Source organism: Oreochromis aureus, linkage group 15 (assembly GCF_013358895.1).
Source record: "Oreochromis aureus strain Israel breed Guangdong linkage group 15, ZZ_aureus, whole genome shotgun sequence".
NCBI lineage: Eukaryota > Metazoa > Chordata > Actinopteri > Cichliformes > Cichlidae > Oreochromis > Oreochromis aureus.
The window spans coordinates 28,426,480-28,452,463 of NC_052956.1; the positions used below are offsets into that span (position 1 = coordinate 28,426,480).

The 25,984-nt window shown below is 40.4% G+C and overlaps 2 protein-coding genes and 1 long non-coding RNA gene across 4 annotated transcripts in view; 2 read left to right on the forward strand and 1 right to left on the reverse strand.

The window, feature by feature from the left end:
* Positions 1–25,984, reverse strand: part of tnfrsf21 (tumor necrosis factor receptor superfamily, member 21) — a 72,042-nt gene that overhangs the window by 13,340 nt on the left and 32,718 nt on the right. For both annotated transcript variants that reach the window (XM_039599506.1, XM_031732721.2), the window contains one exon: positions 4,017–4,282. In XM_039599506.1, coding sequence (XP_039455440.1) covers positions 4,017–4,282 — 266 coding nt within the window. The remainder of the gene's footprint in view (positions 1–4,016; positions 4,283–25,984) is intronic.
* Positions 14,813–19,383, forward strand: LOC120433357. Its single transcript, XR_005608515.1, has 5 exons — positions 14,813–14,913; positions 17,297–17,418; positions 17,688–17,744; positions 17,870–17,917; positions 19,312–19,383. It is a non-coding gene; the product is annotated as an uncharacterized LOC120433357 (long non-coding RNA).
* Positions 19,992–24,116, forward strand: LOC120433356. The gene is made up of 5 exons (XM_039599507.1): positions 19,992–20,538; positions 21,222–22,236; positions 22,428–22,583; positions 23,074–23,166; positions 23,305–24,116. Exons 2-5 carry the CDS (start codon positions 22,180–22,182, stop codon positions 23,617–23,619), a joined length of 621 nt encoding a protein of 206 aa, XP_039455441.1. The 5' UTR covers positions 19,992–20,538; positions 21,222–22,179; the 3' UTR covers positions 23,620–24,116.

The window sequence follows — 25,984 nt, forward strand, 5'->3', positions numbered from 1 at the left end:
TATTCTCTGTCTAGCTCTAGACAGAGAATATAAAATATGATGTGGAAATCCCTAGGACAGGGGTCAGCAACCTTTGACACCCAAAGAGCCATTTGGACGCGATTTCCACGCAAAAGAAAACACTGGGAGCCGCAAATACTTTTTGACATCTAAAATGAAGATAACACTGTATATATTGTTTTTTTTACCTTTATGCTTTGTGTAAACAACTACGGTGTGTTGCTTAAATCCATGAAGTGCTACAGAGAAAATTACATTTTATTTATGTAATTAACACATTTTGAACTCTTAAAGAAATATAACAAAAGGAAAGACACCCAGCTGAACTAAAATGATCCATGTAGCAAACAAAAACTGTTGTGAGCCGCCACCCTTATATCGCCTTTGGAGCCTTGACCTGACTTTTAAAAAATAATTGGAAAAAAAGCACTATGCTGCTAAAAAATGAAAAATAGATATTTGCAAAATTCTGCCTAAATATGTATTTTACCTGGTTAATGTGTGTGGCGGGGCGTGGTCTGCAGCGCTGCTGCAGGGGAGGTGGACGCACCTGAGCGGCACCCGCAATCACGCCTCGCCGCCTTTACGTCTGTGCTATCTGTGCTGTTGTGTTGGTATGTGTCGGGCTGTGAGCTTTAACACCAGCTGTATGCGTACAGCAACCGTGTGTGAAAAGTGGTCAATAAAGAGATGCTGAAAAGCATGTTCATGGAAACATCGTCGAGTCTTCCGTGGTATGTTTACAATGGGACTTCTGCTCCTGAACCTCTGCGCACAGTGTCTGCAAATCGGGGCTGTACGAAGTCACTTTCATCTTTACGCAGGACTGTAAGCTGTCGTCTGTGAGGCGTGAGCGGTGTTTGTTTTTAACATAGGTCACGGTGGAGAATAGCTGCTGACATAATGTGGATCCGAAGATCCATAATTGGCCTACCTGGGGTTGAAAGTCTCGATATATGCATGGCGTTTCAGCGGGTATATCGGCTTCTGCAAGTGTGACGCTTATTTTGAGCGATCAAAAAATAATAGAATATAATTTTATATTTATATTTCAATATCACAATAATCTTCCAATTTAGAACTGCAAGTTAAAAAAATAACTAACATAAATAAAATACACTTCAGCTAATTACTTAAAAAAATATATATATTTTCCCAAACCACGCAGAGCCGCACTAAAAGGACTAAAGAGCCGCATGCGGCTCCGGAGCCACAGGTTGCCGACCCCTGCCCTAGGAATTTCTGCTTCCTCTGGGTGTGCAGGCAGTTGAATGGTTGGTGTAATTAACTGTTGCTCTTGAGCTGAATCCAGATTTGAATTTGAATCCAGGAACTGCTTTAAGCATTCTTTACCAATGGTGTGGGGTTAATTTAGCCTTGGCAGAGGTATGCAGTCCCTGATTGTTATCTTATACCTGATATCTTGTCACTGGAAATAATATCTGATTATTAGTTAGTGATGAAAGACAAATTTACAATTAGATGGTGCATTTATTTAATTTTTTTTTTTTTTTTTACAAGAACAAGGCTCTGAGTGTGTAGCGCTGACCTTGGTGAGCATGGTAAAGAGCACTAATTTGATACACATCACTGGGAGGTTAGAAGAGAAGGATGAAGGAAAAGGAAGAGAAAAGTAAATGGTGATGAAGGATCCGGCATGTTCTCTATGGCTACGTTCACACTGCAGGTCTAAATGCTCAATTCCGATTTTTTTGTCTGCTTGTTCACACTACAAGTAAAATGTGACAGCAAATGCGCTTTAGTGTGAACCCTCAAAGCGGCCCGCATGCGCAAAAGAAGACATCACACACAACGCGCTCTGTTTAGACCCAGACCAAACAATATTGTTTGACTGATGGCCCTTAATATAAAGACTTGTTTCGGACTTTACGTTTCCCAATTTTCCTTGAAGTTATAACGTTATTTTGTTATTTAAATATGGCCTAATAATTATCCTTATTGCTGTTTTAGAGAGGAGCGGTGCTTCAAAGGATAGTTGCAGATTTCTGTCAGAATCTGCAGATTATACAGTACAAATTAAATGTTAACGTTTCTCCAACGTTGTCTTCCAAACAGTTTCACTGACATCTACACGGGATGGCCAGGAAGCGTTCGCGATGTCTTCTCGGGCGCTTCTCCAGCGCTGATAATTGGCGTCTGTCTTGTGTCAGTGACGTAAAAGACAGATTTAATGCGACATGACCATTCAAACAGCAGTCGCTTTCTAAAACATCAGATATGTATCGGACTCAGTACCACATACGAAAGTGACCCAGATCGGATTTGAAAATATCGGATTTGTGCTGTTCACACTGTCATACCATGATCGGATATGGGTCACATAGCATCAAAAAAGTTGGATTTGATGCGCTTTCGCCTGCAGTGTGAACGTAGCCTATGTGTCCCCATCTGACTACAGCAGGAGCCTGAAAACAGGCTGTTCACTGAGGCTGGACACATGTGCTGTTTACTGAGATTCATCTTATTTCATGAATACCAACGAGAGACGAGAACTTTAATGAAACCCGCAAGGTGTCATAAAAGTATGGTTGCTTGCTCCCTATAGAATCAATTCATAAAAAATTAAATTGGACAGGGAGTTTTCACTTCTTTTTAGCTGCAATGCGGTACTGTGCATAAAAAAAAAAAAAATTGTTAGCAGTTTGTGGTCAGGTACAGCTACTTATAAGCTGTAGTCATCAACCCTTGCTTTGAATTTGGATAACTACCAATAAAAGGTAGATTAGTGTTGCTTTTGTTTTGTTCTTTATTCTGACTTCTCTGTTGCATTCTTTAGTTCAATTACTGTATGTGAAATGCCAAGTCACTTTGTTTCAATAAAAATGATTTTAAATTATTTCAATATAGTGGGAAAAATCCATCCGTTCGCTTATCCTTTTCAGGGTTGCTGGAGCCCATCCCAGCTCACTGTTGCTGTGCTAACGCACAGAGACAGACAACCATTCGCACTCACTCCTACATTCACACCTATAGGCAATTTAGATTGATCAATTAACCTATCCCCACTAACTGCATGTCTTTGGACTGTGAGAGGAAGCCAGAGTACCCGGGGAGAACTCCATATAGAAAGACCATGCCTGATGGTAGAATTGAACTCAGAACCTTCTTGTTGTGTGCCAGCAGTGCTTAGATATCATTGATATATAAATGCAGTAGTATTCTGGTATATAACCAAAGATCGTTAACACAGAGTGTTTGTAGCAAACCAAAGGCCTGGAAAGATTAATGATTTATTTTCCATTTTTCTAGCAAAATATAAAGAAATACATGCTTATAGAACTTTAAACATGAAAAAGGCATGTCTCAGGACTTTTACACTATCCTCTCCAAACAGCAACGGTGCAATGGAAGATGATACACTAGGTGCTTGGACAACATAAGATGTTCAAAACACCTCTCAAAAAAACATTTTTCTCAGAGCCAAATGTACCCCAGATGTTGTCTAAGCTACAGCACGCTAGCAAGCTATTCCTTCAAAGCTTTGTAATACTCTGATGATCCTATTAACATCTAACATGTTTTGAATCAAATGATACAGCATCCAACTTAAATACTAAGTACTGTCATGTATTTTAGACACAGGCAACAAATGACACCAAAAAAGAATAAATAACTGAAAAGCTCTAATGAACTGCTGCCTAATCCTGGCCTCAAAGAGACTGAAATCTCATCCAAAGTCGCACCACATCCTCACTAATTGACTTATCCTAACGAGTACGCATAGAGAGGTTACAGCACCATGTGCAAGTGCTTTTTAGATGTCAACTCTATCTGTCCAAGTGAAGTAACCCAGAGGGATCAACTTCAGAGGGACATATCAGAAAGATGTCCTCAAAGATTAGCTGTCAGTTGAAGAGACATTCAGAAAACAGTTTGTACTACAGAGCTGCTGATGTGATGTGAAGATGTGAAGAAAGCAACATTACAGATATCCTTAGTGAAAACAGGGCAAGGGGGGCAGTAGACTGTCTGTCCTCGACATTAATTAGACCTACCTGTGGGTTGTCCTCCATTACACAGCGGATCTTCTCCACCACATCGATGCGGCGCTGCCGGTGCAGGGCGTTGATCAGCTTGGCCAAGTTGGCATCGCTGTCCCGGATCGTCCAGTGCTGCAGCGCAGCGTACGCCCTCTCATGATCAGAAGAGTAGCCGTTGGAGAAGGCAGCCACCTCACGCTCGGTGACATTAGCCAGCGACTGATATATGTCGATCCACTGTGCGCCCACCTGGGCTGCCACGAGCTTGAGGATATCCACTCCTGAAACACCAAAAGATGGAGAAAAAACAGTTAGAGAACACAAATGATCATTTGTTCAGGAACTAATGGGTTATTCAAAGAGAAAAAATGCAGAAAGGAGGCTCAGATGGTTTATTAATTGTGAGAAGCAGGTCAGCAGACTGGATGTAACAACAAACATACTGCCTCATATCTCACTCATAAAGCCCTGTAACTGTTCTTCAATGAAGTAAAAAAAAAAAAAAAAAAAAACCCAACATCCACATTTCACCAGTTTTAACTGTTCTTGTTGTTTTTAATGCACTACAAAGCTGTGAGAGTGTTCACCTTTTTGTAAGTATCTTGTGATTCCAGCTGAAAGCAGAACAAAGTCAAGACCACAAATTATTCCGGCACAGAGACAGAACTATGATTCCAGTTAGGCTTGTAAGTTTCACTGAAGATGCGTGTCCACTTCTTTTGCCCGTCACTAAATATTGTCCACTCTCTATAGTGTCTTGTCACCATGTCGCTGCAAATCACTTCCAGTGTGCACAAAGCTTAAGGCCTCTTAGATTAAAGCCAACCAGGTTTTACTTTGTTCTAATTGATCAAAGAGGAAAAATTACTTTTACATACATGGTAATAATACAAGAACACAACATTAATTACATTAATTTACAAGCTTGGGTCATCACTATGTCCGTTCTACTGCATTGAAAACCACAGCCTGTACACAGAGGTGACAAGACTCACAAGTGTTACATTGTGTAACCAATACAGGAGGTCGAGGGTTTTCATCACCACCCTCTGCTGTATATGATGTACATACACAGCATAGATAGATAGATAGATAGATAGATAGAAATTCCTCTCTCGCGCGGTTTTTATCCTTGAGCTTGAGTGTCCTGCGCAGCTGTGCCTAGGACTGCGCTCTTCTGGACAGAGATCTCCGATGTTGTTCCCGGGATCTGCTGGAGCCACTCTCCTAGCCACTGGGACCATCTTGATACTTCTCAAGCTGCTCGTGTTCCTTCTTCCTGATGTTCCTGTCATACGGTATCGCTACATCTATCACTACGGCCATCTTCTTCTGTTTGTCTACCACCACTATGTCCGGTTGGTTCAACACATCGCTTTGCTTTTTCAAATTTTACTATCAAATATAATTGGTATTCAGTGGTGCATTACTATAAATTATTATCTCATTTCAGGATACTGGTGCTGTGCATGCATCTATGAGTCACTGTAAATTGTAATGAGGAAACATGATCAATCAGAATGCCTGCTTTGAATAAGGTTGCACCTTTCATTAAGACATTGATCCTGTCCTGTTTCTTTTCAAACTACCAGAACTTTTTTAATAAGGATTACTGAAAGTGGCTTTTGAGGAAAGGCCTTCTCCAGCCTAGACTTGTAGTCAAGACCGCCTAAACCAAGACCAAGACAATACCAAGACCAGAGGGTATCGAGACCAAGACAAAGTCGAGACGAGACCAAGACCGAGACAGAGACAAAGTCTTTAAACTGCAGCCAGATGCTGCTTCGTTTACGGGTGTCAGGCATATTTATGTGTTTTTGTGATGCACTCACACAGCCCTCTTCACTACTGTCTACTGTCTTACTCACTTACTGAGAGGACAGACGCACGTTCCACTTCACTGTTGCGTCTCTCACCCTCTCTGTTTTTCACATAATGATATTATCCTATATCCTCGCATGGGATTGGCCACAATATGGAGGGATTGGAGCATAGCTGAGCCACTGTGTGAGAGCTGAGCAGCGAAAGGAAATTAAGTGAGGAGCCGGCTCTCGCTCAATGGGAGTTGACTCTTCTGATTCACTACAAAGCACTCTCTAAGCACGGCTCTTAGAGCTGATGCTTTTGCGCATGACACATTATCGAACGTTACGTTGTGTGTCATGGATGCTGTTGACTCCAAATCACCTGACCACTATGTCGATCTGAGACAGCAAGACCGAGACAGGGAGACCAAGACAAGACCGAGGGATCCGAGACCAAGACCAAAGTCCGTCGAGACCAAGACAAGACCAAGACCACGTAAAAGTGGTCTCGAGACCAAGACCGGTCTTGAGACATCCAACTCCCCTCCAGCCTATAACAGCTGTAGTTTTTAGAGAAATAGAAATGGCTGTGACAGATTTAGTGATCAACTAAGAAGTTGTTCTCCTGACTGAAATTTGGTCTGTTTACAGCATCCTGCCATGTGATTACATTTGTCCCTAACCTTCGGGAACTCTTGCGTAAACTTTTATCGAGTGGAAAAAAGTTACCATTCATCCTCCAGTTTTATTTTATGGTAACATAGCTGTGTAGCTAGCCACCATGCAGCACATCATTATATACCAGCTAGCCCAACTTCAGTAACTCTACAAATGCCACTGCTGTTTAGTTTTCTGTCTTCATTTATGTCTGAAGTGATAGCAGAGCTGTACGTTTTAATTTTTGCTGTGGCGGTTAAGCTGGCAGATTTTTGGCTTCACGACCCTCCTTCGTGGTTCATGCACATCGAAGCTCAGTTTGCTTTTCGTGGCGTTTCAGCCAACATCATGACCCTCTTCTGGGATCCTCCCACCCAAGGGAAATACACCGCTCTCAAGGTGCTGCTGCTGTGGCGCTACTCCATCTCTGATGCAGAGCAGGCCAAGAAACTCCTCTCTCTCAGGCCTGGGTGATGGTACTGCTCTTTAGCTCATGGAGGGCACACTGTCCTTGCTAGGAACGGATGATGGCAGATTCCTCTTCACACACGTCTCCAACAGTTGTTGGTACAAGCTGGCCTCACCTTTTACTGCTCACTCACACAAGAAGCGGATCACATTCTCGTGGCTACCAGGAGCTTCGGGATCCAGGCGATAGTTCCCGATTCACCAACGGCATCTCCCGCGCTCCCACCGTTTCTCCTGGAGGCCTGCAACTCATCAATGGTGGCTGGGATCGCTGCACGGCAGCACTGCGGAAAAGGGCTGTGTTTTTATCATCAGCATGATAGCGCTGTGCCGCCTTTGCAGTTTTAAGGCCCAGGGAAACTAGCCTGCCAGCATTGTGTATCGGCCGCAACCGCAGGTGATTTAGGTATGCAAAGACGACCCTGAGGCCCTGAGTACTGATAAATTGCTGACACATTGCAACCATGAGGTCTGCTATTTGCAGTCAGTTCAACAAACATAATCATTCTGATTTTCTCAAGGTAAATACTAGTAATATTGTTTGCTTTGCACCAGGCTGTCAGAGATGCAAAAATTGCATTCAGGTAGTTTTCTGCTTTTTATTTTTGTTTTTTTGTTTTTTTAAATTAAGGACAGTAGGAAGAGGAGGTCTATAAATGAAATGTTTTTGAGTTGATTTTGTTCTACATCTATCTACAAGTTGTTATAGTTGTCCTTTTGTATCCATTTGATTAAAAATTACAGTTGATTAGCTATTAAAATGCCATCTTTTCATATGTTGTTTTATTATGTCAGCAGAATGGCAAGTGAGTTTGACCAGTGCAGTGCGGGACGGATGACTACTGGAATCTCCAGCGATAATGATGTTTGTCAAATTGCATAATAATCAATGGAAAAAAGGTGCAGGAGAAAGACGGGTTGTCGCTGTTACAGCAAAACCTTATTATTACCCACAGAAGCTTCTTGTACTACATTAACACAGCATCAAAAAAGGATTAATTCTTCCACTTTCAATAAGGATCAATTTGATCTCTGATTAATAGTGAAGTGCATAAATCTGGGATTATTTAAAGAGACTGGAGCAGAGAGATTAAAAGCATTTTAGCCAGCAATAGTACTTGAAGGCTTAAGCATCTACATACACACACTCATGCGCACATAAACGTATACACACAAAGATGCAAGAACACTCAAGCCAAGAAGCAGGTATACACAGACGTGAAGTCTGTACACGTTTGTAGAAAAAAACGTGTTTACTCTAATTTCCCATCTGAAATTTTGAACCCTTTCCTTACCCAAACGTATGAAGCTAAATCTAAGCTGAAATCAGAGCCCTAATTCTAAACTAACCCAACAAAGAAGTGACCAGATCAGTTTCATTTGACCTCATTTTACAAGCTTCTCCCAGTCCAAAAGGCTTTACAACTCATGACTGAAAGAGCACACACATGGACACATATAAATACATACACACAGTCAATCCCCTACTACACTCTAGATTAATACACTCACACAAATGCTGGAGCCACCCAGAGGACCTCGTGTGCCAGCCTTCTGGGCTGGGAGACTGTCGACTCTCATCGACATCGCTGGCCATAAAACACAACAACAGACAAGAAATCCCCCAGCTCTGCATGCCTCACTGCCACAGCTAGCTGGACACATTTAAATAACCTACATAGGTCTTGTTATTTACTATTTCAGTCAGCAGATGCATTTACATGTACTTTTTTTTTTTTTTTTTTGGATAGAGGATTTTATCTTCTCTACCTGAACACTCAGAGGACTTTATGCAACTTTCTTCATTCACAACCATGCATACAAACCCTTTTTTCTATGCTTTTTTGACCTTGGTGCTCTTCTATCTAGCATTCACACACATTCATAGTCTGATGGATTCATCAGACAGAAATTTGGGGTTAGTATTTTGCCCAAGGATATTTGGTATGCAGGCTGGAAGAGCCAGGGATTAAACTAGCAACTTTCCAATGAGCAGATGACCTGCTCTACCTCCTGAGCTACAGCTACTCCACTTTGCAAAAGGCATGATTACTTTCTTTGTCCCCTATATATCAAGACCTTAGTGGAAAAATCTGTGAATTTGTTTTTTGATACCACAGAGTTAAAGTTTAGTCTCATCACTGATGACTTCACAGGATTAAGAAAGTGTTTCATTTTTGCATGAATGACTGGAAGGTTGGAAGGGGTTGTTTTACCTATTTCTCTTCCTCCATTGATCAGAAGCACTGATTAACAGTTGTGAGAGATTTGTTTTTAATGTTGTGTTCTAAATCACTGAAAGTTCAAAACTATTGTATGCATAATTACAAAAACTGACTAATACAAATGTATAAATCTTTGCTATTGAGTCAGTTTTTTTAAAAAAAAATCTGAGTTACTGTTAAAACCAACTTGATATGAACTCATAACTGACAATTAAAGTCCAGTGGTGCCTTGTTTATCGCGGGAGTTACGTTCCAAAAATAACCTGCGATAGGTAATATCTGCGAAGAAGCCAAATTTATTTTTTACAATTATTATAGATGTTTTAAGGCTGTAAAACCCCTCACTACACACTTTATACACTTTTCTCAAACAGGCATGAACATTTTCACACTTTTCTCTCTTGTTTAAACACTCTCAAAGTTCAAACCTTCGTAGAAAAATAAGTCCAGTATTATAGAATGAAACCAAAGGCACGACAGTGCAAACCGTTTCGTCAACATTTTTGTGTTTGTTGGGGAGAAAACTTACAAACATACAGTACAGCAGAGGAAATAAACGGCTTCTTCGTCCACTTTAAAACACCACAACACCAGCACTCATCTACTTCAGCTCTGCTCCCATCCTTACCTGGTTCCTGCACCGCTCCAGTCACTGTAACATAACATGATGTCAGACATGTGTTCCTAGCAGTGAACCCCAGGAAGGCTGCCGGTCCAGACGGAGTACCTGGCAAGGTGCTACGAGCATGTACCCACCAGCTTACCCTCATCTTCACCAGACTCTTCAACCTCTCACTGGATCAGGCAGCCATCCAATTCTGTCTAAAATCAGCCACAATCATCCCAGTGCCGATGAAGTCTCCCATCACTAGCCTGAACGATTTTCGCCCTGTGGCTCTCACACCCAGGGCACACACAATCATGAAATGCTTCGAGAGATTAGTCCTTCAGCACATCAAGGACTACCTCTTCCCAGACTTCGACCCCTACCAGTTTGCATACCGCGTGAACAGATCCACAGAAAACGCTATCGCCATAGCCCCCCACTCTGTGCTGAGCCACCTAGAACAGCGGCAAAGCTACGTCCAAATGCTCTTTGTGGACTACAGCTCAGCTTTCATTACAATCATCCTGGACATCCTCATCACCAAACTGGTCACTCTTGGCCTCCCCCCCTCACATGTGCCTGGATAAAGGACGTCCTTACAAACCGGCCCCAGACTGTAAGACTTGTGCTCGGTGTGCACCGGCTCCCCAAAGGGCTGTGTGCTGAGCCCCCTCCTGTATTCTCTCTACCCACAACTGCAGTTCGACCCACAACAACAATCTCATCATCAAAGCTGCTGATGACACTACGGTAGTCAAACTCATCTCAAAAGGGGGATGAGGCAGCCTACAGAGAGGAAGTCCTGAAGTTGGCAGCATGGTGTTCAGAGTTGATATATTTTTTTTAGTCTAAATACTGTTCATATGTATATGGTGCTGCAGAACTGTTCGCACCCCACCCCCCACCCACCCACACACCCACACACACACACGTTTGCACTGCATAGGAGATGCTCTGTATCTCACTGTACATGTATAGTGACAATAAAGGCATTCTACTCTATTCTATTCTATTCTACTCTATATCATGAACGTGACACTGACTTTTTGATCAAGAAAATCAAATCAGTTCATCCTTGAGTTTACCTGAATGTTTGTTTAAAGATAAAACTGTCCTTATCAAGGATACCTACCATCTGTTACAGGTCTCATCTGTACCCCTCAGAACCCAAACCCAGACCCACAGACATGTTTCAGTTTTTGTTTTCTGTCTTTTTACATTTACTAGCTTGCATACATGTTCTCATTCATTTTCAATTGACCTCCTAAATGTGATGTTAATTGAACCAAACACTGGCGAGGTTCAACATGCCACCCACGCCGATTACCAGTCATGACTCACCTGTCAGTGGAGCCAGAATCCAGGAAAAGGTCACCAACATGTAGCCACACATCTGAAAGCATTTTGATTTGCTCTCCTGATATTTAGACTGTAGTATTGATATTGATAGTTCTAGTTGTTCCCAGAACGTCACGTTCACAATAAATCCTCTGAAAAGAGAGCCGCAGAAACAACATAAAAGTATATTGCATAAATGTTGACCTGTGCATGATTTTGGACATAATGGTAAATGGCCTGTATTTGTATAGCGCTTTACTAGTCCCTAAGGACCCCAAAGCACTTTACACAACCAGTCATCCACCCATTCACACACACATTCACACACTGGTAATGGCAAGCTACGTTGTAGCCACAGCCACCCTGGGGCGCACTGACAGAGGCGAGGCAGCCGGACACTGGCGCCACCAGGCCCTCTAACCATCACCAGTAGGCAACGGGTGAAGTGTCTTGCCCAAGGACACAATGACCGAGACTGTCCAAGCCGGGGCTCGAACCGGCAACCTTCCAATTACAAGGCGAACTCCCAACTCTTAAGAGTTGGGAGTTCAATATTTTGACCTGATTGCAATGCCAATGACACCACTTCTGAGACTTATTAGCATAAAAGCATAGTCTAAGCAGTTAACACTTAAAATTTTAGAATTCAAGAATATTAGACTTCTCAGTAATATGGACATGCAGTAAGCCCCAATTACTGATAATATTGCTACAGAACATGGTCCAGGAAACTCCTTAAAACCCAACTGAGAATTGGGAAATTGGGGAAAACAAACATTAGATCCAACAGGTGGTCTCACCTCTGTATCGTTATTTTGTGTAGCACGATGGGAAGCAGGGTGCTGTGTGCGTCAGCGTCTTTACAAATACCATTTTGTTGAATTAATCACATCAGATAGTCCTCTCACGTTCATCCCAATTTAGGAACACAAAACAATAAATTAGTGAATAGTTTATGTGGCTGTGTGGGAGTGCAACAGGAACTGTGTACCTTTAACCAGGCAACAAACCCCTCAAACTCTACTCCACAATCAATCCCAGGCCGAACAGAGAGCAGGCTACCCCAGCCCACCCTGTTACTGCACAAAGTATATTCTAACACGACTCCCCACTGGGCTTGGATGTGGAACCTGGCATTATTAACGGTGTGGATGTTTAATGAGGAAGGATGGTGGGTAGTTAGAATGTTGTTTTCCTTCATGTTTTCCTCAACAGTGTGCAACTTACTTTGGAAATATAGTTTGTAAATAATATGGCTGGAACCACACTAAGTGCAGCCTGCCTTTATTTGATGTCATCAGACAGGAATACAATGTGTGTTTTTCCATGTTTGCAAGCCATCACTAAAAACTGCATACACCAAATGTCACAGCTGTTTTGGACTGATTGGAAAGAGCAGTTTTAATAAAGCAACAAACCTTGTATGAGAAACATAATCACATCACTTTACATTATTACATACTCAAACACAAGCGATGAAAGGAACACATATCAGTTTCATTATGCAGTGTCAAAAAGCACTTTTCGGTCCAAAGAGTTTTAGGGACTCCCCTAGGTTATCTGATCACTGTTGAATTTTCCAAGTAATATATATCTGCTGTATGCATTTGCATCACAAATAGGAACGCTAAAGTCATGTATTAGCCAACTGCTGGTTGGCACAACAACATCTACAACCACAACAAATAGATGGATGTCTTGATAGCAGCTATCTGTTGACAGTACAGAAAACGTAGTTGCAAAGGCAGGGTTTCAACCATGAAAGCTGTTAGCCAGGCAACTGGAACCTGCTCAAATGGAAAGAACGGAGTTGCAGTTTTAAGTTGTAGCGCTATCCACTTGCTGAAATGCTATGATGCTACACCTGGCACAGATGGAACAGTGAAGCTGTATCGAAACAGCTCTTTCCAGATCAAACTGAGAAATAACTCAAAGATTTCTCTTTGCCTCAACATTGCGCTGTAATTCTTTCATCGCAGTAGACTTAATAAAGTGGGAACTTCACTATCCTTCCTGTCGTGTTCGGGTCAAATCTGACCAATTTATAAATTAAAAAACTTATAAATATTGTGTTTTACGTCCCATTGCCTCGAGGCCAAATGACATCCTCCACACTATGCATTTGAACATATAAAAGTGATGAGCACCTCTATCGTTGATTTTTGAGTGTTTTAATCAACTTTGTTACATCTGTATGGGCTCAAAATGTGGTCATAAATATTTTGTACTTGTAAATCAGGATTTGTATGTGTAAAAAGAATTTGTGTGTGTGTAAAAAAGATTTGTGTGTGTGTAAAAAAGATTTGTATGTGTAAAAAGAATTTGTGTGTGCGTAAAAAAAGATTTGTGTGTGGACTTAGCCAAAAAAAAAACCCTGCAAGTTACAAGTACGAATTTTGACCCTATTTTTCTTCCTTTCATCTGATTGGTCAATGTCATGTCAATCACAAATGTAACAATCCAATCAGAGAACAGATGGGTTTGGCTGTCGAGGAGCGCTTTTTTGAACTGCAGGTCTTTGAAGGGAATAAATGCCCTTTTACATGCCAACCCAGCGTTTTCCTTCATCACCACGAAGGAAAACAGTCTGTGGTCGTCCGAGTTTGGTGATTTTTGTGTCACAGGTCTATGTGTTTAATACAGGGACTTCCACAGCCTTTTCAACAGAGCTGCGGACCGCGGGGGGGTGGGCAGTGTTTTGGAAATGACAGTCTTCATTACAAAGCTTTCTTCCTTATGAATTAGCATACATGTTTTTGTTGAGCATTTGAAGAACTAGCAAAGAAATACAGAAACTCTTGTAGAGGACATAAAGTCAGAGACAGAAACGACAAGGAGCAGGTGCATCTAGTACAGGTAGAGCTGCTGCAAAAACCCACAGACCCCAGCAGCCAGCACAACAAATTCTGGATCCTTTGCTTTTAGTTAGCATTAGCAGCACATCCTGCGTCCGATGTGAAAGGACTTTTATGCTGCGCACTGTGACTCACAGCAATGGTCCCGGGTCAGCCCTGACTTTGTGTTAAACTAATCCTAAAGTAATAATGGTATTTCTAACCACTGACATACCACAACTTTATCCTTTCAACAGCTGCTGAAAGTTAGGGGACCTAGCTGCTATCGGATATTTATATAGAGATCCTCCAGCTTCAAACTGTATTACCCTTCAAGGACCTGCAGTTCAAAAAGTGCCCTCCGACAGCCAAACCCATCTGTTCTCTGATTGGATTGTTACATTTGTGATTGACATGACATTGACCAATCAGAGGAAAGGAAGAAAAATAGGGTCAAAATTCGTACTTGTAACTTGCAGAGGTTTTTTTTTGGCTAAGTCCACACACAAATCTTTTTTACGCACACACAAATTCTTTTTACACATACAAATCTTTTTTACACATACAAATCTTTTTTTACGCACACACAAATTCTTTTTACACATACAAATCCTGATTTACAAGTACAAAACTGCACTCTAAGAAATGACACACTGATGTTGTTAGCATTATGTAAATGTTTTATGTTAAAACTAATGCCACCAATTGATTTTTAACTTTAAACACAAGTATGTTGTTTTAAATTTAATTAACAACACAATATTTCAATACAACAAAATTCAGTAAATTAAATCCAATGTAAAAAGTTCATTTAAAATGAAGAGCACTTTAATTTAAAGAGGATTGTCCTAATAGGCTCTCTGTACTTCTGAGTTTGCACATGTGCAGTGTGGAAGTTTGATCATCCGCCATTTTCAACTGAGATTTGCATGTGCTTAGTATCCTGGATAGAATCCATCGCCATCTGAGGATTATTTGGTAAGTACAACAATTTAAGGATGACAAATTTGATTAATGTATACTAGTTGATAAACATCTGACAATTTCGGGAATACTTTTGCATTTTTTTTTAAACAAATGATGCCTGGTAAATTTTTTTTAACACTCTAGCTTAGCGGTCCCCAACCCCCGTGCCTCGGACCGGTACCGGTCCGTGAGTCGTTTGGTACCGGACCGTGAGAGTTGAGGCTCAGGTGTGAAATGTATGGTTTTCAGGGTTTTTATCGGTTTTCAGCGTTATTTTGTTATCGTTTTTATCATTAACTTGGTTTTCCTGGGTCTTTTCACGTGTGTTATGAACAGTGTTGGGTAAGTTACTTTAAATTAGTAACTTAGTTACATTACTAGTTACTTCTCTAAAAAAGTAACTCAGTTACTTCAAGTTACTCGTTACTTTCAAAGTAACTAGTTACTAGGGAAAGTAACTTTGGTTTTACTCAGAATTCTCTTGTTAATGTGTTGCTTCCGTAACTGGATACCCAGCCAGACTGCCAGTCTTCTAGCTTGCTTACTTGCCACAAGTGCACTGTGCCACCTACCAATAGAAAGGAAAAAATAATGTGCACATTTCCACGAGAGAAATCCCACGCCTGGACTGTCGTTGACCGCCGCCATGATTCTAGCCTGCTTTTTACATCCAACACAAAAACTGCAGTCGTGGTGCTTTTGATTGTACTCAGAACTTGGAAATTCTGCCTTCTGAATAGGAAGATGTAGGTAACACCAGACTGCAGATGAGCTGCATACAGAGCTGGACTGGGACAAAAAAAAATCGTCCCGGCATTTTGACTAGAGACCGCCCACCATTATAGGAAAAATCATAAAGCCTTTGAATGAAAACAAACACTGTTGTGACAGTGATGTACACTGTTCTGATGGTATATATGTATCAATCTATCAATCGTTTGTTGTAAGACTCAGATAATTATTTTTTTAAAAGCGAGACATTTTAAATGAGAATAATAAAGAAAAGTATTTCCTTGTGCCCCCCTTTCCCTGTTAATGCCCTACCTGGCCCCCTGGCAACACTTTGCTAGATCCGCCCCTGCACAGTTACCAGCTGTCAGCTACATAGAAAAGGATCCTGGTGTTATTTGTCTCTCAGAAACAGTTCATAACTTTAACTCATTCATGTCACCTAAAAGGTAAACCTGTTTCTCCATCACCTGTTCAGCTCTGATGATTCAGTAAGGACATCTCCTGGTTTCATCTTCATGTCTCCCTCTCACCAGATAACCAAACCGATATCATGACCAGCAGCTTTACAGCTGTGGCTCCAGCAAACATCAGCTGATACTAGAAATTAATATTAAATAAATTCTAACAACAGCTGATCAAGCTTAAACGTGCTGCTGTTGTTTAACGCGACATCCGCTGGTTTCCTCTTTCTGGCGCAAAGTGGGCGATAAATAAACAAGAGAGAAAAGCCAATCAGCTGATCATTGATCAGTTTCGTGATTGAAGTAGAAACAGGAGAGGAGAGAATGAGAGAAGAAGAGGCAGCTGTGCAGCTTCAACTTTGTGTCTTTTTCATTGTAGCTGAAGTCCGGGACAAACTGTGTTCCTTTTCACCTCAGTACGAAACGCGTAATATTTTCTCTGAATACCAGACGATTCTGTTTTTTATGGGACGGTTGGCAACTCTAATAATTAACCGTATGAACAAAATAAAGTTCAACATCAGTAACATAGCACCCACCCAGCTGTATAGAAACTCCGTCATGCTAGCTAGCACGCAGTACGAAAATGTCAGCATACCGAAAATAAACTCCACCTAAACTTGGTTTATATCTGACTCAGATAGACTGCAGGTCATAACTTCTTACCTGAAGTTCAGTTCACCTGACACGCGGACTGGCGCCCGCGCTCGGTCTCTCCTCTTGCCTCCCTTTTCCTTCATCCACCTGCTGGCTTCCACCACTTGCTAATGTTATTGAATCTGTGGAAGCTCGCGATATCCACCACACGGTAACGAGTAACGAGCCTATCTAAATCCCAGTAACGAGTAACGCGTTCCTGGTTTTGGCATAATAACTAGTTACCGTGCTCGTTACCACAATAATAACGTAGTTACTGTAACGCGTTACTTAATAACGCGTTAGTCCCAACACTGGTTATGAGTAAATCATCTTTTTTCGGTACCGGTACTAGTTTTATTTTGTTGTATTTATCCGCGACACCTTAAAGGCCGGTCCGTGAAAATATTGTCAGCAATAAACCCGTCCGTGGCGCAAAAAAGGTTGGGGACCGCTGCTCTAGCTTGTATACCTCTCTCACGTGTTAGAAGTATGAAGACATTTAACAAATATTGCTGAACCCGCTTCGGTGTAATTTTCCAAAATCTTTTGTGATTCCTGTTAAGGTGAGACTTGCCTACTAAGACTGATAGTTTTAAAATTACTCCCAACATCTACCGCACCTGCTGCCTGACATCAGTAATGACCGCCGGGAGCGCCAGCGATCCTGTAGTTTGAAGAATGAAATGTATGTATAGTGTGTTTTAGAAACATGGATCAATTAAGTTGCTACATTGTTTGAAAGAATTCGACTCCATGTTGATTTCTGGTTTAGTGTCAAACTCGGGGATTTGAGCGATTAACACTTTGATTTGTAAAGTATAAGACATGCGTTCATCTGTTGTCATTGAAGTGCAGAATAATGTGTAATACTGTTATATATAATGCATTTAACTCCTTGTATCAGTTTCCATTGCTCATCAAAGTAACAATTTGTGTGTTCCCTTTTCATTTTAGGTTGGTTAGCTAGTTCTGTCTCTCAATAGATGCAACAAAAGTGGCTCAGATGTGGTTGTAAGTATTTGAGGTATCAATGGAACATGTACAAAATAGATAAACAAATCTATGCTCTTTAAAAAAAAAAAAAATCAGTTATTGATGATGACTAACAAACTTCATTTTTTTCATTTTTTTCCTAGGTTTTAAATATGGAAGTGCAGACAGTGTGCTGAAAGTGTTTTGACAAGGTACCAATTACTAAAGCATTACAGATTAAAGCATGGCCATTATGGTCAAAGACACTCATATCCATGCACATACTATGAATGCCCTTGTTCATTTAAAACATGGAATGCTCTCAAAACACATTTGAGTCGATGTCATATTGATTCTTCAAGTAGATCAGGAGAAACAGTTATCTTTACATGCTCCTTGTGTCCTGGAAGCAAACTGATATCAGTTAAAGAGTATTTCTCCCATATAAACAACCATCTTAAGTGTTTTGAGACAGTCACTTGTATCTTTCAAAACTGTTCATTTCAAAATAATATATATGGTACTTTCAAATCGCATAAGAATAGAAAACATGGAAATTGCACAGAAAAAGACTTTAAACCTGAAGTTTTGAAAGGGTTTGTAAATGAAGATCAGCTATCTGAGGAACACTTAACAGATGATAGAGAAAATCACTCTAACTCCAGTGGTCCTAGTTTTGTTGAAGCTGAAAATGAGAACTTGCAGGAAACCATAATTAGGAAATTTGCTGCTGTCTTGCTCAAATCAGAGATTTTTTCACATGTACCCAGCTCTGCCATTGATGAATTGTTGGAAGAATTACACTTCATTTTTACTTCCGCTGTAGTGCCCATTTCAAACACAACCGCTGTTGAGGTATTCAGGAGGCACGAAGTTCAGGCTGACTTTCAAATAATTAATGAAGTTAACCTTGCCATTAATGCAAATAATCCTGTGGTGAAAGCTATAGCGAAGGGTGGTCCGCTTTCCACCTCATTTAAACGTAAACAATATTATAAAGAATATTTTGAAGTTGTGGAACCTGTTGAGTATAAACTTGAAGCATATTCCAATAAGACTTTTCAGTATGTTCCCCTGCTGAAGTCTTTACATCAGTTACTTTGCCGTAAAGATATAATTGATAAGCTTGTTGACAACTACACAACCTGCCTTGAAAGTAATAACCAATACACTTGTTTTCAAGATGGTGAATATTACAAAATAAATCCTTTTTTTTCTAGTGAAGTTTTGCAGATCTCTCTGTGTTTATATGTAGATGATTTTGAAGTTTGCAATCCATTGGGAACATCACGCAAGAAACACAAGCTTTGTGCTGTATGCTGGACTTTTGGTAACTTGCCCCCTGGTAGCAGCTCAGCCCTTTCATCAATCTATTTAGCACTGCTGTGCAAAGTGGATTTTGTCAAAGAATACGGCTATCAAAAACTTTTTGAGCCACTGTTGCATGATCTAGTAACTTTAGAGCAGGAAGGTGTTTTTATTCCACAGCTTGGGTCATTCATTAAAGGGACAGTTCAGTGCGTTATAGCTGATAATCTTGGGGCTCATGGCCTAGCTGGATTTATTGAGAGTTTCTCAGGAAAATACTTTTGCCGCTTTTGTACAGCTCAGCTTTCAGACATCCAGAAGCTCGAAGTGAAATCAGGAGTCTTTGACCGCGGGACCAAGGAGGTTCATCAGTTGCACATTAAAACCTGTGAGGAAAAAGGGGTAAGCTGCTTTGGTGTAAGGACAGGATGTGTTTTAACTAAGAGCTTATCTCACTTTAATGTGATAAGTGGATACCCACCTGACATTGTCCACGATCTATTCGAAGGCATAGTTCCTGTTGAACTGGCAAAGTGCATTGCAGTGCTAATATCTAAAAAGTTATTTACTCTTCAACATCTGAATAATCTCATACTGTCTTTTCCCTACAAATGTGGGGATAAAACTAACCGTCCTCATGTGTTACCCAAAAACCTGCAGCAGAAGCACACAATTGGTGGGAATGCACATGAAAATTGGTGCCTTCTTCGATTACTTCCACTAATTGTTGGAAAACTTGTTCCTATTGATGAACCTGCATGGCAGGTGATATTGTATTTGAAAGATATTGGAGATTTGGTTGTGGCAAATGTTCATACTTTAGAATCTATTGCATATCTGGAGTGCACAATCTCAGATCATCGTAAATGCTACCAAGCACTCTTTCCTGATCAAAAGTTGTTGCCAAAACATCATTTTCTGGAGCACTATCCTGAAATGATTAAATGTTTTAGTTCTCTTGTATCATTATGGACTATGCGGTTCGAGGCCAAACATAGCTTTTTTAAGCAGGTTGTTAGGCACATACATAATTTCAGAAATGTAACATTTACACTGGCAAACAAGCATCAGCTAATGGTTGCTTATAATTTGCTTCGCCCTGACAATGAGAAGTCTTCATTGGAAGTTTTGCAAACCTCAAGAGTCTCAATTGATATCCTTCATGATGATGTTGTGAACTCGCTTGTACAGAAGCACCCAGAAATCTCTGAAATAAACCTGGCCCAAAGTGTCACTGTCAATGGTATCAGATATAAAAAGGGCATGATAGTTGTACATGGATCCTGTGGTGGTCTTCCAGGATTTTCAGAAATAATGCAGTTGTGCATTATTAAAGACGAGTTGACTTTTATTGTTAAAAAACTCAACTCCTATTATAGAGAACATTATCGAGCCTTTGAGTTGCATCCAACAAGAGAGTTTGCAGCAGTTGATCAGAAGGAACTTGCTGACCACTATCCATTGGCTGAATACAAAGTTGGATCACTACGAATGGTAACCTTAAAAAGATTTGTACATGTTGCTGGTAAGTTTAATTTTTTCTTAGTAGTGACTTCAGATCTTTGACACATTTAGAGTAACACAAGGCCTAGTTTATACTTCTCTACCAGGAGACCAATACATACACTCAGGCAGACTGATGGAGCTTTGAACCTTTCAAACTTCTCCGCTGCTTTGTGACTGTTTCAAAGCAATTTGCCAGGACAGCAAGGTGGTGCATTGCTTCTTGAGACTGGCACAACTCATGTGACTCGCTATCTTTTAATCCTTCCGGGACCAATTGTTTAAAGCTTGTATCATCAGACTTCATCAGCTAGATGTTCTTCAATGTGCTCCATGGTAGAACTCTGCTATTTACTCTCTCTTTACCTCTTAAATCACTGTTTTTGTGAGAAAACCGGAAGAGTGACTTTCCTGAATTGAAGTAGTTTGCTGACCAATCACAGGCTTGCACTGTCCATGGCGTTTGACATTTATCTAAAAACTTGGGCATGTCTCTGTCTGTCCTTGCGAGTCTGCTACAGGGTGCTTGCCTTGCGCAAAATGACACGGCACATCTCCTTGCCCACACTGACGAAGAAGTATAAACTAGGCTTAAAAATTAAATTTTAGATTGGTTTTCATTAAGAAACATTAACATATAATAAAGTTGCAAAAAAATTCCACCAAAATGAAAAGAAAAGTTGTTTTTTTTGTTTTGTTTTCCAGAATGAAAACAAGATGGCTGCAACTTTAAGAATCATTCTTGGAGAGGACAACGCATCGAAATTATCTCTTCCCAATGGGATACCCAGTTCACTAGAGTACCTCAAGGAAGAAATTAGAAGGCAGTTTGGTTTGACTGGAAACTTCAGGCTTCAGTACAGAGACATTGAATTTGACAACGAGTTTGTGAACTTGACACTGCCTTCAGAAATCAAAGACAAGTCCACAGTTAAAGTTGTTTACTTGCCAGTTGAGTCGGATGAAGTCTCTCTCAATGCCACACCCCGGGAAAGAGATGACTGTTCCACCCCATGTTCACTAGCTGATACAGACATTCTTTCTTCTGCTGAATCTACCTCCTCAGATTCTTCACTGAGATCACAACCATGGCCCTTGAAATTCCAAATACCTGAGTTTAGTTATGAGGTGCAGTTTCAGTTAGAACAAGGAAACCAAGCCTTCCTTAACAATGGTACTCTTCTGCATCCAAGTACCAAACTCAAATCTGATATATTGCAAAGTTTGGCATCAGAAATGGCCAAATACAAAATCTATCCTTCCAGCGCAGAATTTGATAATGTAGCGGAGGCCCTGATAACAAAATATCCATGCTTAAAGGAGCAAGGTTCAGTCACTGGCTATTATGGATGGAAAATCAGCCTGAAATACAAAATGGCAAACTATCGAACCAGACTAAGGAACATCGGCTGCCAAGAGCTGACCATTAATTCAGTGAAAGAAAAGCGAAGTGTCATGGGTCCAGGTCCCAACCAGGTGAAGAAGCCAAGGAAGGCAGAAGTCAACTTCTGTCCGGATTATCCACCAGGTGAAACTAAAGAGAGCCTTGAGGAAGAAAGGAAAGCTCTTCTACTAGAGGTCAAAAAGAAGAATAATGATCAACTAATAAAAAGAAAAATGGAAAAAAACCTTTGCCTACCGAACACAGGAAATCATCAAAGACATGCCATTCATTGCAGAGGTCAAAAACAGATGGCCTGCCCTGTTTTCAGAGACTGAGGTAATTCTTACCAACTTTGTTATTGCAAGTCATTTTCATAAGAACTTGTATTTGAAGAAGAACAAAGTACTGTAAATTGTTAATTTTAAAAGATACAAAATGTTTGACTGAAAGTTGTAACATTCTTGCATGTGGCCTCTAATAAAATTAATAGAGAATGCTCGCTAGTTGTAATTTTTAATATGTTTCAGGTTGTTGCAGAGTTCACCCACATCACCATGGTCCCTTTGTTGTCGACTTTCATGGCCAAGCTGGACCGCTATGCTGACCACCTTCTTAGAGTGTTCAAAAAGAAGGGGGGGACAGCTAAACGCAATATCAACTTAATCATGGCAGCCATGGATGGGGTATGTATTTTGGATGATCTGATATCGTCGTGTTGGTGTTGTTCCAAGATCATCATGAAAATGTTGTTCCAGGTTTAACATTGCAAGTGACTAATCACATTGTTGTGACGTTATTCTTTTGCGCACCAAGCCATTCCTGCATTTATGAAATTCCAATGTTGCAAGGACATAGAACAACATTTAGTATGATGATCTGGGAACAACACCAACACGACGATATCAGATCGTGCATGTATCGTGCAAGGTTTTAGTTGACCTTGATTGAGCTCTGAAATTATTTGAATGCTTCTTCAACTTCTGTGTCTGTCATTAATCAGAAATTCTAGAATTGATTAAAGCAAAAATGAAAGCTTTCACGTAATGTCAAAAATGCTTAATGCTTAATCACTTATCTGGATTATGTGTTAATATTTTTGACTTTGTTTTGTAAAGAGGTTGAAAGGAACCAAAATAGGAAACTTCCCTCATATTGAGTTCTTATCTCCACCAGAATCCCAGTGTTGATGTTCGACGGGAGTGCATTCTGAAAGCTGTCTGTGTCTACTTAAATGAAAAGCCAGATGACCTGTTCAAGGAATTCTTGGTAAGTTAAAAAAGGAAAACGATCAGTTATTTTCCTTTTTTTTTTTTAAATTTGGGATAGGAAATGGAAGGTGGACTTACTTGTCCATATGTATATGTATGCAGTTAACTTATATTTTTCTTTTCTTTTTATTTAAAGGATGTGGATCTTGGTGCAAGCAGAGAAACGGAGCAGCTGACTTTGGGAGTCTATGTTGTCAGACATGAAGGAGCAGACTCTGCAGATACACCTGAGGACATTGGTGTCATCATAGAAGGATGCACTGTGCTGCAAGCTCTTAGTGATGTGGCAAAGGGGTGTGCCCTCCTGCTTGGACTAATCTACAGTCTAAATCTGAGCTACCCAAAGCACCCGAAATACACATTTGAATTTCTTCAGAAGGTGCTGATGGAGTTGGATGGGAACAACCTATCCATGAAGGTGCAGGTTCTGAAAAACAAACTGCTTGAGTGAAACAGCCTGCACTGAACTATAGAGGACACTGAACTTTAAGGTTCTCGAACCCTTCTCCTTGCACTTCATAAACTGTTCAGTTTGAATTGCTGCAAGAACTTCTGCAAGCCTTTCACTTTTCTGCGTTCTTTGTTCTTGAACCTTTACCAACATCCAACTACACTGAAAAAGACTGCTCCTAACTTTGGACTTCAGTTTAAGTTTTGAAGCAAAGGTTATTTTTCTAAATATGGACAAAAATGACACTAAAGTAATTTCTGCCTGCTGTTTGCAGGGCTGTATTGTGGGATTTTCATTGTAGCCCAGTCAAGTTTAAAATAAGTCATGTTAATGTTAAAAATGTTGGAATCACAACACTTCCCAGTTTTAATCATTTATGTATCTTGTCTTTCTGCACTTATAATGCACTTGAATATATGTAAAGATTGTTTATGAAAAAAGATCTAAAAGCATTTGAATTACTCAAAGTGTTTACACACAAGTTTTACACAGTGTTATTAAAGTTGGGTTAACTGAACAAACTTGTGTTCGATTTATTTAATTTACAAACTTAAATAGAGTAAGTTGCAATTCTGTTAAAGTGATTTAATCCTATAGTTTCAGTAGAGCATGTTTTGGTTGAGTAGATTTATCAGATGTACTTAAAATTTCTTGTTCAAATTAAATGTATCATACATTTTACATTTCACTAACCCAGTTGTGTGGAACCAGTTGACATAACTGGGTGGAGTAAATACAACATTTTATTTCTTACGAGTGTGATTTACAAGTACAAAATATTTATGACCACATTTTGAGCCCATACATCTGTGGTGTTCCCGGTCAAAAGCGACCGCCATAGAAAATGAATGGGAATCCAACCCCCAACCCCACACCCCCTTTGGCCTCTGACCCCCTGAATGCCCCACTGAATGACAAAATGAAAGACCCACTTTACGACCTATTGAACCACCCACTGAATGGCCCACTGAATGACCACTGAACAACCCACTCAACGACCCATTGACCCAGCCACTGAATTTGGTGGTGAAAAATGTTTCTTATGTTAATTTAAGAACTGTTAAAACAGACTGGTCAATGGTGACCGGATTACTAAAGTAAGGTGGGTGGGAGTGCACACAACAGGAGGGCTATTAGTCATTCTATTTAAAGCTAACACATGCTTACATATCTAGCAACATTGTAGCCTTTGGCTCACTGACACACAGCAACTGATCAATTGGCAACCCCCTGGCAACATCTGGTAACTAGAGAAAAAATGTTTATCCTCTAACTAGTTAGTGAGTAGGGCTGGGCGATATGGCCCAAAATTCATATCTCGATATTCTTTAGGTGGATGGCAATATACGATATATATCTCGATATATTTTTTTTAGCCATAAAGTAGCGAGAGTTCTTAGTCAAAGCTGTGTCCCAGATCTCACACAGGCACTTTTATTAACATACAGCGTAGATGTACATGAAAAAAATTACTCCGAAAAAATTTATCAGCATTTATTAAATAATTATGCTCCATAAATAAAATAAAACAATGTTATTTTATGCATAACAAAAAGCTTACAATTGTGCAGTCAAAATGTAAACTAAAAAGACGCTGAGCATAATAGCAAAGACAGATTTCGCAGCTGCTCTGTTCCTATGTTCTACTGCGTGACTGACAGCCTTGAGTTTGAAATGCGCTTCGTAACCATGTTTCTTAACAAGGTGCCATTTGTGGTCCTTATATACACACAATAATAATCCTCGTAATATTACATTGAAGTACAGTACGTATTACTCCACGAGGCTCCTGACTACAGTAGCCATAATGCTTCAACAATCCATCAAGCGGTGCGGCTTTGTAGCTTGCCAAGTCGTACTAAAACATTTTTTGCCAGATTTCTGAGCGCCGTGTACCACATAAAATCAGTTTGCGGTCAGTAAGCACAACCAGAATTCATACATAAGGCTCACTGTCAATTTTTGAGAAAATGAAAGGATTTTAGTGTCAGCTTATATTCCGAAAAATACGGTATAGGAGTTTTGTAAGGTGGTTTGTTTCGGGGCAGGAAGCTTTGAGACTTCGAGGTCTGGGATACAGCACACAGTTTCACACACTCTTCATTTTGCACTTTATGGCACTGTTGTAAATGGTGAAAATACTAGTAGTGCTCCACCTTTTAGTTGGGACGCTTTTTCGACATTCTCTACAGAATACATGCGTGGGGCTGGACGGCGTCAACACGTTAACAAGCTAACTACGCTAATGCACTAGTTCCCACCAATTGAGCATTGCGTGGCACATCCGACATACTGTTTTACTTTTGTCCATGACGCGCTTACCATCAGGGTCATGCTTCACATGAAAACCAAGATAGTTTCAAAG